This window comes from Cucurbita moschata, unplaced genomic scaffold, assembly GCF_002738365.1.
Source record: "Cucurbita moschata cultivar Rifu unplaced genomic scaffold, Cmos_1.0 Cmo_Scf00033, whole genome shotgun sequence".
NCBI lineage: Eukaryota > Viridiplantae > Streptophyta > Magnoliopsida > Cucurbitales > Cucurbitaceae > Cucurbita > Cucurbita moschata.
Genome location: NW_019268549.1, coordinates 614993 through 627301, shown reverse-complemented (window position 1 = coordinate 627301; position 12309 = coordinate 614993). Strand labels below are relative to the sequence as shown.

The 12309-nt window shown below is 36.9% G+C and overlaps 1 protein-coding gene across 2 annotated transcripts; it reads right to left on the bottom strand.

The window, feature by feature from the left end:
- Positions 1-247: 247 nt before the first annotated feature.
- Positions 248-4689, bottom strand: LOC111430285 (putative disease resistance protein At4g19050). Of its 2 annotated transcripts, XM_023066478.1 has the most exons (3): positions 1295-4689; positions 775-1264; positions 248-528 (listed from the first exon to the last, which is right to left on the bottom strand). In XM_023066478.1, exons 1-2 carry the CDS (start codon positions 4198-4200, stop codon positions 802-804), a joined length of 3369 nt encoding a protein of 1122 aa, XP_022922246.1. In that variant the 5' UTR covers positions 4201-4689; the 3' UTR covers positions 248-528; positions 775-801. The 2 variants fall into 2 exon arrangements, with proteins under 2 accessions (XP_022922246.1, XP_022922245.1); XM_023066477.1 differs by having other exon boundaries at positions 775-4689.
- Positions 4690-12309: the final 7620 nt, after the last annotated feature.

Here is a 12309-nt window from a genome sequence, read left to right as displayed (position 1 = left end):
AGGTCGGCTGCCATTGCCATTGTCATCACCTCACGTCTAAGAAAACGATGATACCATTTATGAACTCATTTTGTAGCTGATATCGAACAGGATGACAACACGGATACTACAAACATAAAGGTACATACAAATTCTGGTAAATATAACTGGACCTATAACCATACGAAGGGGTGAGGGAACTGAATCATTTACTCGTATATGAGAACTTCGAGAATAACTTCAAAGGAAGCCTAATCAAAATGAATCACTATGATCGAATAAACTCGCATCAGAATAAGGTATTGTCTGCGTTGGGATGAATTAACCCAACAATTCTTTGCTGCTACTGAATCTTATCACAGATAAAGCCGAACACTGTAAAGTTAAAAGCTAGTTTCTGTCCAGCTCTAACTGTTCTAGCATTACTTGGCTAGCTGCAAATGATGGGTGGGGGATTCAAACCTTCAACTCAATCAGAGAGGTACATGTCTCTGATCGTTCGAGTAACTCGAGTTAGTTTGCTTCAAGATTGGTGATCCACACCTTCACCTGCAAAATAACAATGATACAAAACTTAATAGAGAGGCTAGTTATGAAGATAGTATTATCATATTTTTAGTGAATCAATCAATCTTCTAAGGTAGATGCTCATTTTTGGGCAAGTTATGTGGGGTGGGTATATACTTAATTCTATGAGTTGATATGTTTTATCCTTGTTAAGTGAATGATATTAAAACTTTCAACACTTGAATTGCTCTAAGAAAATTAAATTAGCAACATATAAGCAGAGCTAACCTGCACTGGCAGCATAAAAGTTGATCATCACAATGATCTGGGAGATGTTGCTGCCCCATTATCGATCTGACTTCCATCCCATTTCTCACGAGTCAGGTCCCCTTCAACTGTTACTTTCAGCCCAAATTGTTCATGCGAGTTTTCTCCCAATTTAGGACAGTTCCTAATATTAGCTGCTCTCAAGGATGGAAGTTTAAGGCCGATGTCTGTCAACTCAGGCAATTCCACCAGGCTCAGGGAGTGCAACTTCTGCAAAGTACACCCTTCTTTGGGTTCACATATAGACTTCAATCTATCACAAAATTTAACATGGAGAATCTCAAGGTTCTTCGAGAGTTGAGAGGACTTGAACAGAGTCTCAAGCTGTGGACAAGCATCTACATACAACTGTTTGAGATTCCTTACGCTCTCGAATTGGCGCCCTGTAGAATGCACACTCCTCAAGATAGGAAGGTTGGATATCCATAGGAACTCTAGGTTGTCCAATAACTTAGCATCCTTGTCTAGATTTTCTGACAATTTAAGGTTATCCTTGTCTAGATTTTCTGAAAACTTGAGGTTATCTTGGTCTAGATTCTTTGACAAGTTAAGGTTATCCTTGTCTTCCTGCATTAGATTCTCCAGGTTGGGACAACTCCAAATCCAGCAGCCTTTTAAATTATTTGCATTGCCCAATTCAGATAAGCTTCTAATAAACCCATTTTCAACCAAAGAAACATATTCGACTTTCATAAGGGCGTCCTCAAGACCAGTAGGAAAGCTCTCAAATCCACGGATTTCCAAAAACGGGGTATACTCGACATGATAAGACATGACATGAAAGTATATGTCTTGAAAGCTAGTCCCATCCTGAAGTTCATAGATTTCTTTATCCTCCTCCTCCTCTCCCTTTTTTAAAGGGCATACAGAGATGAAAAATTTATTGAAGCATGAGTTCCATAGGTCAGGTATTCCCTTCATAATTCTAAAAGACTCCAAATTTCTCACAATCATGAAAGGCCTGTTTGTAATATTTTGAAGTTGGGAAGGCATACCACATTGGTCCCAGTTTAGCTCTCCAGGAAGTGATTTTATGCCCGTCCAATCGAGTCCAAGAGTATCTGCAGAGTCTGGCAGGTCGAGATGCATTAAGCGAGTTACCATAGCCATCCGACAGGGAAATTTCTTGATTCCTGTCCCTTGCAAATGAAGAGCCTCCAACTTCACAAGTGGTTCTAAAGTAGGAATCTCGTGTAGGTCTGAACAATCTGTTAGCAGAAGTTGTCTAAGGTTGCAAAGTCTTGTGATTGTTTGTAAAGAACTGATCCGTGTCCTTGATAAATCCAAGACCTCAAGGTTTGTGAGATTATCCAATTTTAGAGGCATCTGCAATTCACAGTCTCTTAGATAAAGCTCCCTAAGATTGGTATAATTGTTCAATGGTGGGGACCTTAGTCGTGTTGCCGATAGGTTGAGGATCTCCAATTGATTCATATATTCAGGCAACTCAGCTTCCCATTCTCTCAAGTTTTTCGCACCACAAACATCGAGCTCTTTAAGTTTAGTCGAACTTAGAGGTGGGAATTTTGTAAGATTGATGCAGTTTCTTAGTAGAAGTTGGGAGAGGTTTTCAAGACCAGATAGGCCAGGCATTTTTTCAATCTTAGTTTCCGACACGTCGAGGAGTTGGAGATTGGTCATGTGGCTAAAGGATTCGTCTTCAAATGCCTCAAAGAAAATGCAACCTGATATATCAAGGACTTCCAATTTCTCAAGGGCAATTAGACTTGGTAATGTCCGCAGCTTGCTGCATTCATGTAGTTTAAGTTCTCGTAGATTAGCAAGGCCAGAAAGAGAAGGTAAGTTCTCAACCGGAGATTTTGAGAGGTTGAGATGACGAAGGCGTGCCATATTTTGGAAGGTGTCATCTTCAAGTTCAACCATGTTTAACATCTCAGAGAGATTGAGCAGCTCAAGATTCGAAAGGTAACGGATGCTGGAAGGTAAACAACTGACTCCAGTTTTGGAAAGGTCAAGGATCTTGAGGACATTATTTTCTGGAAAGGTGTTATCCTGAATTTCCTTTATCTTTAGAGCACCAGAGAGATCAAGAACTTCGAGCCCACTCAACTCTCGAAGATTTGGCAGTCTAATCAGTTTTTTGCAATCTCTATACGAAACACGAGATAGCTGCTTGAGATCCTTAAGAAATGGAACATGGCCAACTAGAGTTTGAGAAAGGTCAAGCAGCAGAAGATCTTGAAGAGCATTGATGCTTTTATCTGCAAAACTTTCCAATGAAGTTGCACCAGAAACATCAAGCAGCTGCAGCTTCCTGAGTTTTGCCAACATTGGCAACGACGTTAGGCAACAACAACCCCGTAGGTTGATGGATCGCAGTTCACGAAGTGTTGACAAGGAGGAAGGAAGTCGTTCAATTCCAGTTTCAGATAAGTTGAGGCTTCGAAGCTTAGATAAACTCTTAAATAGATCGCTTGGGACATGCTTGAGGCTTTTAGCATTAGATATCTCCAGAACTGTTAATGCCTTCAGAGATTCAAGGCCATCAATCTTCTCCAGCAGATCACAGTCTTTGAGAACAAGAAAACAAAGATTTCCCAACTTGGTTAAACTAATGGGCAATGATTTGATCCTGGGACTGAAAACGGCAAGAACTCGGAGATTCATCAGGGTCGAAAAATACGTTTCAATAACCTCCTGGCATAGATGATTTCCATCAACCAGCAGTACGGAAATTTCTTTCCAATCCTTCTCACAAGTTCTAATCATTCCATCAGCATGCCCAACACTTTCAAGACCTAGCCAATTTTTACCCTCGTATACCCCACTCAATCCCAAACTAGGCTTCCAAATGAATCCATGATATCGACTATCAGGAACGTCCCGTGCCAGTTTCTCCATAACGACGATATTATCGTTTTCTATCTTGAGCAGGCCACACTTGATGAGTTTCATTAAAATCCTATATCCCTGATTGTATGCCTTCTCAAAATGATCAATGAGGCCAAAACATTCTTCTAATATCCAGTTTGTAATCAAGACATTGTAATGGACTCCATGGTTCTTGCGGAAGAACTGTCTGCTATGCCAGCAACAATTAATCAATGCCAAATCACTTCTTGGCAACATCTCAAACCCACACCGCATCAATGATATTATCCTATCCTCTAGTGTTCTTCCTATGATGCAATAACTCGCCATCTCTTCTAAAGCTCTTTCCAATGTCCAATCATCCCCTTCGCCCTCTGCAATATTATTTAAGGTTTCAGCAATGAACAAATTCATTGCAGGAATGTTACCACAATTTTGTAGAATGATTTCGGCTGTTTTCTGAAACTTTGGATTGTTCTTAACCTGATCTACCACCATTTCACTCAATTGAGCCGATGATACCACGGCACTCGCTTGCCCTGTCTCTGAGTTCATAGCTGAAACAAATACTCTTACAAGAACTACGATCAAAACCGAAAACTGTGTGGTTTCTATCTAGCCTCCCATTCACTCTAGAGTTGATAACAGATCCCAGGCTTCGGATTCATTTCAGCGAAACGATTACAAGAAACAGAGAATATTTTAGGGTTTTTGAGGATTTAATTTCATCGGCGATTCATTGTTGAAGAGAATGGGCATAGAATACAAAACCAGACATCATTAACGGAGATCAACATTTGCAGGAAAATTATGAGAGAAAGCAAATTACCGGCGGAAATTGTGCTCAGACTTCAACGCAAAGCCATGGATTCTGTTGAGCAAACAAGGTAAGAAGGAATTTGGAGTGAATTCACTCAGTTTAATGCCGCCATTGGAGACTGACCATTCAAGATTAGCCGAAGGCTGGAGCAAAGAGAGATCTAAATTGGCACACAAGTACCCAGATGACAAGTTAAGAATCATTAAAGACTGCTTTGAGAAAAGATTAACTAATATCATAACTTCAATATTATAATTCTAATTTCATAACTTTAATATTATAATTCTATGCACGATAATAAAATAAAATAAAAGTATAAGTCAACCGTGAGGAGTAGTAGTGGCTTTTTTATGTTGACGATGAAAGTCCCACATCTGCTAATTTAGAGAATGATCATGAGTTTATAAACAAAGAATAATCTCTCCATCGGTATGAGGTGTCTGCTTAAAGTAGACAATATCATACTATTGTGGAGATATTCATCGAGGATGCTAAGGTTCAAAGATATTCCAATGTCAATTGAGGGTTGAACTAGCACGTGCGAGGATTATGAGTACACGAGAGCTAAGCCTATTCGTTCTTGCGTTGCCTACGACCAATCAACGTATACTCGAGCCTCTGGCCCCGATTATTTAGTCTATTTGTTTTTCACCCGAATGTATTATAAATTTCATTTATTTAGTTAGTACACAATTATTTTCCCACATAAATACAGCTTATAATTATCCCAACTACCATACTACACAACGACTATGAGAGGGATTGAAAAAGAAAGGAAATTTTAATGGGGGCAAACCTTAGTAACAACGACTTTATTAATTATATCATTCAATATAAATATAAATATATAATATATGAAAGTAATTTTTTTTATTACGGTAGAAATTAAATTCCATCCTTGGAAAATTATTTTTTAAAAACAATTAAGTTTAAATTTCACTCAGTTATTTATTTATTTTCTAATTTTAACTGTACGAAATTAAATCAATGTTTATATATTAATGATATCATAGTTTAATTAAATACATATTTTTCGTTCAAATACTTGATTAATAAAAATAAAAATAAATAATTCAAATTATTCAATGAGACTGTCACACTGTAACTGTCTTATAATAATAATTATTATACGTACATTTATAATTTGGTTACTCCAAATAATTAAGATATGTAAATTCGAGGTTCTTTTATCATTTTTCTCGTACACCCAACGATGTAAAACTGTGGTATGTTTTCGGCCTCGGTGTAGGTGTCTTTGAACCTTATGTCCCCGATCCGTGCCACCACTTCAAGTATCCCTCCGCCGTGCAACAGTGTCAGTTACCAGGAGATTTCAGGTGGTTTCGTGGACCACGGACAGCAAAAGAAGCAGTGTCGACGCTGCGTTCCCCGGAGGAGGAAGTCGGAAACGAGCCACGAGGGGTGGAGAAGAAAGGGGTGTCGGGTCGGGTCGGGTCGGGTCGGGTCGAACCCAACTCACAGTCTTGATCCACGAGTACAGACGACCCAGCACACGAGCCCAGCCCATCTACACACAAGTCAGCCGTTAGGTCCAGACGTCCAGTGGCTTCGCAACTTCCACCAGCTCGGCCCAATACAGATACAAGACCGACTTCACCAGCCGACCCACACTTGCGGCTCGCCTCCATGGTAAGCGCGCGTTCGGCTTGGAAATGCTGCATCACCTGCGGTCGGCTTCAACGGCTTCCTTAACTTAAACGGCTCGACTAACTTTTTTCTTGATATTGCTTAATTGTCGTTTTTAAGGTTAGTATATAACTACTGTTTAGCCAATTAAATTATTTTTAGCTCCACAAATAAGCTATAAGCTCAATATTTTTTAACCGATAGTAGGTGAAATTGAATCACGTTAAAGCTAATCTTACAAATAATCAGCTGAGAAGAGCTCGAAATTACCAAAATTGAACTTAAATCATAAGTCGACTCACTAATGGAACACCTACAATTCGATGGGAGAAATTATTGCGTTGCGATGAATATGCGTTATATACGATAATGATATGACTATGTATACTTTTATTTGATATAACACATTTTCATGCATGTAAATCTTATGACATGATGATTAGCCATGCATATTACTCTCGAGACACCATGAACCGAAATATGTTATAAAATATGTCAGAAATGTCATAATTTAATAAATTCTATGGATAATATGTTATCGTGCCTGATTTGTTCAACTCAATTAATAATAAATTATTAATGTCGATGACTCGTTCACTACAATTTTTTTTTAAGTACAACCGAAACTTTTGACCAAATTGAAATAATTCAAAACGATTGATGGTTGACTTCTTCGCAATTTTCAGCTGAACAAATTCATAGTCAACGACATGGAAACGACAAAGAAAACTCCCCAAATTCCCCATAACCCTAAATAAACTATGCATCCAAACCAAACTTCCCTTCTTCATTTCCTTCCACTCTTCTTCTACTTCCAATCCATGGATCCCCCTCATCCATTTCTCCTCCCGCCCTCTCGAAACGAGCACGGCCACACCGAGTTCGAGAATTTCCATCCCATCCACTCGCTCGTCCGCACCCGACCTTCTATAGCTGATTTAGAAGACAAAACTCCGCCATCAAACCAGAGTTCCAGCTCAAACACCCACAACAGTACAAAGAGCAACAACCAACAAGAACGAAACGAAGAAGGGGTTTCGTGTTGTGCATGTCACAAGCCATTGACACCAATAGGTGTCGAAAGCACAACTCTTTGTTACGTATGCAACAAATTGCATTCTACGTACTTTTGTGGACCGTGTTCAAATGGATGGATCAATTTCTTTGATAGAAGATGCTCGGAGTTGCCAAAGGAGATTCATTATCCCTATCATCGTCATCGTCTCACCATGAGCATTAGAAAGAACTCTAATTGCTGTGTTTGTGGGAAGAGGTGTGGAGCTTTCAATTATGGCTGCGATGGCTGCAGCTTCATTGTTGATATCAAATGTGTTTTGAAAGAGAAAAAGAAATATGATGGCCCTATTACAAGTGTGAGAAAGTTTATGGGTTTGGTCTATGATTTGTAATTAAATGGTTTATTTATTGTAATTTTTAATAATATTAATATTTAAATAAGATTTATTTTGTGAATTTTAGGGTTTTTTTTTTTTTTCAATAGAGTGGTTGCTCTAACTTAATATTAAAAAATAGAAATATATTAATTTTAAAATTGTGTATTAATTGGTCAATTTTCTATAGTGTTTTTTAATGGTTGACTTCAACCACTTTTTTTGTAATTTAGTTTCCAAGAAGCCCTAGGGAAGAATATCATTGTGCAACTAAACCTAAAAATAATAATCCGTAATGACTTTGACTTTGGTTAAAATTAGCTTTCGAAAATAAATTACAAGACAATACATAGTGTACTGTATTTTGCTTTACTTGAGAGACATGATGTAGAATATTACTACATTTTGCTTTACTTGAGAGACTGTATGTAGAATATTACTGTTACTACATTTTGTTTTACTTGAGAGACAGTATGTATAATATTACTGCATTTTGCTTTACTTGAGAGAAAGTACGTGAAATATTACTGCATTTTGTTTTACTTGAGAGACAGTATGTAGAATATTATTGTTACTGCATTTTGCTTTACTTGAGAGACAGTATGTAGAATATTAATGCATTTTGCTTTACTTGAGAGACAGTATGGAGAATATTACTGCATTTTGCGCTACTTGAGAGACAGTATGTAGAATAAAAATATCTAAATCATTTTCGTAAAATATATAGAAAATAAGCTCATACAATTGATTTAGTGATGATATTTTAACATTCTCCCTCACTAGTCCTAAGTCACTGCACTATGTCGAGCTGTCATTGAAAGCTGTCACTTAGTCATTTGTATTCTTTGTCTCTAATAAATTGACAATGCACCTCCACATGTTTTGTTCTACAAACATCGAATTTTCTACTAGACGAGCTGCAGATTGGTCGTTGCAAGGACATGATTCCAGATAGCCAACTCTATGGTGTAAATTTTCTATTACAGTTTTAGCCATGTAATTTCTTGAGCTACTCCCGTTGTTGCTCTATACTTCGCTTTTATAGTTGACAATGATATTATTGATTGTCTTTTGCTACAATAAAAAATTGCTCCTGGATTGAACTTGAACACATAACCAATGACTGATCTTAAGGTATTATGGTCTACTGCATAGTTAGCAGTACAATATCCCGCTAGTTTGCAGCTTCTTTTGTACAAAAAAAAAATCTCTGTAAGCTAAATGAGGTTGAGAATGAATATTATATTTCTCATCTCTATCCTCGATCCCACCCTAATTCCCATCATGCCTCACCTCACTTTTTTATAAGCATGGAAAACTATGTTGTAATATTGAAATTTAAATTTTTTAGAATTTATGTTAAATATTATAGTATTATTTTTTCTCCGTCTATGCATTATTACCTAGACATCTCTTCGGATAGGATCTATATCTGACAAATATAATTAAGCATATTTAGATTAATGAAATGTCTGTGGTCAAAATGTGGGTTCAAATAATCATTTAATTTGATACTTTCCTTGTAGAGGGATTGAACCAACCCCTATAAATGAGTTTATTTGGGGTCGGAGCTCCAGCGTCCTAATCTGATCTGATCTTAGACTTCTAGACAATACGTTGGTCTTCTACTGGAGGAGTAGGATCAACCTCCACAAAACAAGCCTCCATAGATGAGGCTACAGAAGAAATAATATTAATATTGTTCTTTTTATAGTGCTCTACGGTATGTATCTTCCTTGATTATTGACGTTCTTCTAGTATTTTCTTTTACGTTTCTTCCACTTGTTGGACCATAACACTACTCTTTTCTTTTGATTGTTGTATCCAAGAAACATATTCTTGATTGATTTCTTGTCGAACTTGTAGTCTAGATGACTAGACACAAATACATATCAAACACAAACAAAGACTCGGAAGTAGCTAATCGTAGGTTTAATAATAGCATCTCAAATTGTGCAATGAAACCTAGCCTAGAGCGACATTCAATTTGCATTACTTCAGCCTGAAATTTTTCTGGAGCATTCTTTGCATTTAGCATGCTTCAAAACATCTTTACAAGATGTCGATTATTTGTCTCTGTTACACCATTTTGTTGTGGCGTGTTGGCACATGTAAATCGATTAGACTCATCTAGCGTATATTCTCCCCCATTGTACGGGTGTATGCAACGGATCTTCATTTTTACTTCTCCTTATCTTGAATTCTTGAAATTTTGAGAATGTATCATACTTTTATTTCTTGAAAAAAAAAAATCATAAATATCTCGGGTAGTCATCCATGAATGGCACAATGTACCATATTTCGCTTATTGATGTTAGTTTGACTAGACCCACCAAATCAAAGACTCTTTGTATGTAATTGATGAGATTTATCGTACTAACCTCCCACGTAAACAATATCTATTTTGATCTTAAGTTGAGATATCATCATGAATTTCTTCATAGTCACCTTCAACTTGTTCATAGTCACCTTCAACTTGTTCATAGTCACCTTCAACTTGTGTGGCCAACGTGTTTGAACCTTGCGTGTCAGACATTTGTTGTGCAAATTCCGCATATAGCACATAAATGGACACGATTCTTCTCTCTTTCGTCATTGGCTCTCCCCACATCTTAAAATCCTCATAACTTTCACATCTTCTAGCATGATCATCATGTTGTTGATCTAAGCAATTGGCAAGTTGATCTAAGCAATTGGCAACCGTGAGTTGTTGGTTGTGCGTACCATAAAACTTCCTTTGTACTGTTTCTTGTCTTAAAGTTTTCAGCATATTGAATCAATGATCCAGTCATTCTCATAATCGATATGTTCTCTCATCATCATCATCTCCTTTTTGGAAATTGTCGCATTAGACATTTCTTAGACCAACAATCATTTTAGACATATGACCCTTCTGTCTGTAGCAAATGTCTTCAAATCTTTTTCTTTGAGAACTCTTGTTGTCGTTCTTTTAAGTTCTCTAAAGTTGTGAAGTTGCTTGGCAACTTCTTCCTTTGTCTGCATTTTTATGTCCACCTCTGGTGGACAATTTATTGTTGCTCCGACTTTACTTGTGAGAGCATTTCTGAAGTGTGGTACTTCTCATTTACTTAGCCATAGTTTATTGGCTAGCTAGCAAATTTTCAAACTCTACCAGTGATGGTTGAGTGAGACATTCTTATACAACAATAATAAAACTTTTATATTCTAGTTGCAATCCATGGATGATAATACTCTTCATTCAAGCTTCTTTGATAATGGACTTCGAATTTAGTTTAGTAATCTCCTGACAAATTGACTTGATCGTCATGTCGCGTAGTGAGATTGATATCAGCTCGTTCTCCAAAAGTTGCAATCTCATATAGTTCTTTGAGAAAAGCGTCACAAACATATCTCAAGCTTCTTTCAGTTCCTTGTCATCTCGTGCTCCAACATCTCTTCTTCAACCATCGTCTTCAAGGTGATCATTGCTTTACATGCTTTGACCCACCATTTGTGCAAAGCGCAATTAGGATTCTACTCCGGCGACGTAGTTTTGCTTTCGCCAATGACCTCTCAAAGGTCTTGTCCTTGTAGATAGGAAATCATTCATAATTATTGTGGTTAAGTTTCTTGATTCTTCCAACCATTTGGAGATCACCCATCATGCTGGTAGTACCTCAATAATACTAAACAAACTAGTTCTCAAGATAAAACTTGTAAAGTCACGAACTAGTCACAACATGAAGAAACACATTCACTAATAATCTAAAGATCAAGGAGATCCAACCACAGTATTAGATTGTCGAACAAACAATACCCATAAACGTTAAACGAAAAAAACAATAATAAAGATCAAAATCAAAGGGTAAATCAAACTTTTTTGGTTTTAACTTCATTTTACTTGCAAAATTAACAAACCTTAACCTATACCATATCTATGATCTAAGTTCAAATGGACCAATCTTGTAAATATCTTTGATCAAGTGAGCATAATTTTAGTAAAAAAATTAAAGGGAAAAACATTATATTATCCAAACCTACTTTCATAAGTTTAGGTATCGAACAATAAATGAATGTGGTTAAATAATTAATTTGATGAAAATCACTGTTCAATTTTTCAAATTTCTTTTTTTAAAAAAAAAAATTAAACAGGACCAGGTCTAGATTAAATAGATACAATTATTAAAATACTTTAACTCAAATTTGACTTCCAACCTAGGAACTTTCTTATCAACACCCAACAATTACCTGTTAAAAACAACTAAAAGACTTGAATTCTATTTCGTACACATCTTAAGGCCAGCATATCAAGAAAAATCAATTCATGAAATTTTTAAACCGTTTCTACAGATACAATATCATAGCAAGAAGCTTATTAAATTCCAAAGGTCAATAATGGAGTCTGCAGTCATCAGCTAAGAAGAACGTGTGTATTAAAGAAAAGACCAATCTGATCAAGGAGTAAAGAACCACGCAGGCTTGCTTCCATATCAAACAATGGCACTTAAAGATCAGAAACTGAAAACACTACCAACTAACCAGCTTACTAAACACACTCACACACACAGACTGATTTAGAAGTTACCCTTTCGTTCTTCGAGTGATGACATTCAGCTGCAGCTAAGACGAAGAAACGCACAACACATTTTAATTCTAGACGAACAGAAAAGTTACGAATACTAGCGTAAGCATAGGAGAAATTACGACCTTTCATCAACATATCTGTCTCCTAGGTTGTACACAATTGTGTCCTTGAATTCTAAAAACATAGAGGAGAAAGTTCGTTTTCGGAAACTGGGTCGGCATGATTTGCAGACATGGAGGAACAAAGGAGAAGAAGCTACT

Excerpts from the sequence above, each read along its gene's own strand:
- LOC111430285 (XM_023066477.1), bottom strand. The coding sequence starts at position 4,200 with ATGAACTCAGAGACAGGGCAAGCGAGTGCCGTGGTATCATCGGCTCAA.